This window comes from Drosophila ficusphila, unplaced genomic scaffold (genome assembly GCF_018152265.1).
Source record: "Drosophila ficusphila isolate 14025-0441.05 unplaced genomic scaffold, ASM1815226v1 contig_791, whole genome shotgun sequence".
Taxonomy (NCBI): domain Eukaryota; kingdom Metazoa; phylum Arthropoda; class Insecta; order Diptera; family Drosophilidae; genus Drosophila; species Drosophila ficusphila.
In genome coordinates this window covers 23,879,619-23,882,488 of record NW_025064737.1, presented here as the reverse complement: position 1 = coordinate 23,882,488, position 2,870 = coordinate 23,879,619, and the positions used below count along the sequence as shown (strand labels likewise).

General features: G+C 43.3%; 1 protein-coding gene across 1 annotated transcript; it reads left to right on the top strand.

Moving 5' to 3' along the window:
• Positions 1-310: 310 nt before the first annotated feature.
• LOC108102277 lies at positions 311-1,350 on the top strand. The gene has a single exon (XM_017207027.1). The coding sequence runs from the start codon at positions 398-400 to the stop codon at positions 1,301-1,303; it is 906 nt and encodes a 301-aa protein (XP_017062516.1). The 5' UTR covers positions 311-397; the 3' UTR covers positions 1,304-1,350.
• Positions 1,351-2,870: the final 1,520 nt, after the last annotated feature.

The window sequence follows — 2,870 nt, the reverse complement described above, 5'->3', positions numbered from 1 at the left end:
AATTGCATTTAAGATTTTGTGAAGTCCGGTCAAGAATTAACTTGGCCTTAGGTCTGCTTCGAGTGGAGTCACATTTTGTAATTTGGTATCACTGATGAAATGCATTTCATTAATATTTACTTGCCTGAGGCACCTCCGCCCTCTCATATATGTGGGCTAAGCAAGCGATTTGATTGCTGCCAGAGCCCAGTTATTGTCTAAAAATCACAAATTCAAGTATCGCAAGAACGAAAGCCGTAGTGGAAAGTACTAAGATAATTGAGATGTATGTAAGTGTTCCATTTTATAGTGTTCTTCTATTTTACTTTAGCTTATGGGAGACTTAGTGTGCTGTCAATAATTGTTCAAAATAGATTTTTAAATCGCTTGTCTTTGCAAAATATAAATTTCTGTAATAATGGTTGATAATATGGAAATAATAAAACCAGTAATAACTCGAGAAATGGTTAGAATCTTGCCAAGTGTAACAGATGATAGGATAACATTGCCCGACACAATAGACGACATTGTAAAGGATTCAGAGAAAGCCGATAAATCTGAGTCTCAAGAAGAAGAAAACACGGAGAAAACGTCGGAATCCGCTGAAGAGGAAGAGGACGAGGACGAAGAACCAAAGCAGTCCGAGAAAGAGGAAATAAAGTACGCCTGGAATGCACCCTGCATGATGGTTCTCTTCGAGGACGGTGATCTCAACTGCGCCCTTCATCATTTAGTGGAATCCCTCCAAGATCCGTTCGCCTTAGACGCAGTTGCTGTGCTTTTGGTACAGGAAAGCTTAGTAGAGGAACTCGAAGGTCGAATAGTGACCTTGATGAAACCATTAGATTCCAGGGTGGCCAATCATCCCTGCTATAAGCGCACTTTGCTCAAAATTTCCGAACTGAAACCCAAAACTATAATCGGCCCTCCTGAATCTGTACTCCCTGATGCCACGCCCATGCTGGTGCGGGATGTTCCCCACAAGTTCTTGGGCGTAGGACCCACTGGCGTTATAACCATGCACATATTTCGTACGCCCTTCGAGGCCACTCAGATATATCGAAAGGAGTACCCCCTGCCAATTGCATCGGTTAGCATCTGGAATGAAAGGGTATCGAGTGTCTACGAAGTTGTGGGCTTAATGAACCACTTCGATACCTTTAAGGTGAACTGCTTTAGAGTGAGCATGGAGCCCATTAAACGGGCGTTCGAGCTGCGAAAATACAGTGCCTGCATGCATCAAGGTTATCACTATGAAACGCTGCTCATTAATGGCGAGCGAAAGATAGTCATATTTCCGGTGGGATGCATATTTGGTAACTGAAGTGTAATCTCAAAATCGAATTTATTAAATGAAAATTTGTCGATTAACTTGTCTTTAAGCTCCTCATTCCACGCGATCCCTAATAACCCTTTATGAACTGCCACGCTACGTAGTTCCGCCACATTTCGCATGAAACTCTTATCGCCAGTTGTTTAGAGTTATGCGAAAATGAATGGTATCCTTTACCATTAGGCAGCCATTTACTCCTCACCTCCATGGGGCTTTTTCCCAGAACCTAATGCATGCAATCTGATCCGATGTGCCGGCGCTTTCAACAACTATTTGCACACAGAAAGCCTGTTGAGAACATTCAACTCGCACTTTTCGTTCGCTAATCTAAATTAATGCCTCTCACTGCGAATCGGAATGGGCTGTGCAGCGATGTTCTATCATTCAATTAAAAAAAAGGAGCAAAGCAACAGAAAACGCGTGCATGGAAAATGCGCGAAACAAACCAGAGGATTTTCGCACATTTCCCCCTTTGTAAAGAAGGGGAGGGTTGGGAGCAATTTTCACCACTCCCCGGACGAAATAATGAAGTGTTTAGTTGATTATCTAAACGCACAGCTCCGTATCCGGATCCGGGCGCACTATTCCTGTGCCTCTGGAATTGCTTGGGTTTTCGGGTAGCGGTTGAGTCAATAATGCGCCAAATAAACAGCTAACAAGTTGGTAATAAAAGAACTCTAAAATTGCCCGAGGCCCGACCGATCCGGGGTAGAGTGCCAGCCCACTTATTCACCCACACGCAACTGCAGGCACTGGCAGGTAACACCGGGCCTAAAACTTTTGAACAAAAGCACAGCCATGGCCTCGGAGTCCATATATTCGAACGATGAATGCCGCGGGGCGTGGCACGCATTGTCTGCAGGTAAGCCTTTTTGCGGTGGTGCCCACTTTTTGGCACTGAACAACAGCGCAACGCATTTGCATTGATAACCCAAAATGTTTGGACTTGAAACGAGTTTAGTTTGGCCTGCTTTCGTGTACAAAGACCATATTTCACTGCTAAATCAAACAGACAATGGGCTTCAAGCCCCGCAGATTGTTCGAGCACAGCTGCGGTCAGCGTTGTATAAAGAGGAGTTTAAAAAATGCATTGCATTTATCTTAAAGTTGCAGAACTGCTAACTGGTAGTATGTTTCTCCCAAGAATCTTAGAATGCCAATAACATTCATCAACGATTTAATACATAAATTTGCCCTTTTCATAGTTTCAATTTAAATGTTTTATCCGTGGTAACGACTCTACTTGTTTCCCCTCAATCGTTTTCCAAGTAAAAGGAGGCGTATGCGTAAAGCCTTTAGCAGTCGGCTCGCCACGATGTTTACTGGATGTCTTAATTAAATTTGATTAGCTGTGTGCGCAAATTAGTTAGTTTTGCATGGGAATTGATGAGCGTGATGAGTTTGCCGACTAATTGGCTAATTGATTGATTGTTGGAGTGGTTGCAATGCCTCTCACGGCAGAGGCCTACCAGAATGTTTGTCTAATTGCGCTTCGAATGCATTCGCTCATTCTGAAGTTGTTATTCTTTGTGTGCATTCGCTAATGAAAACCGAATGA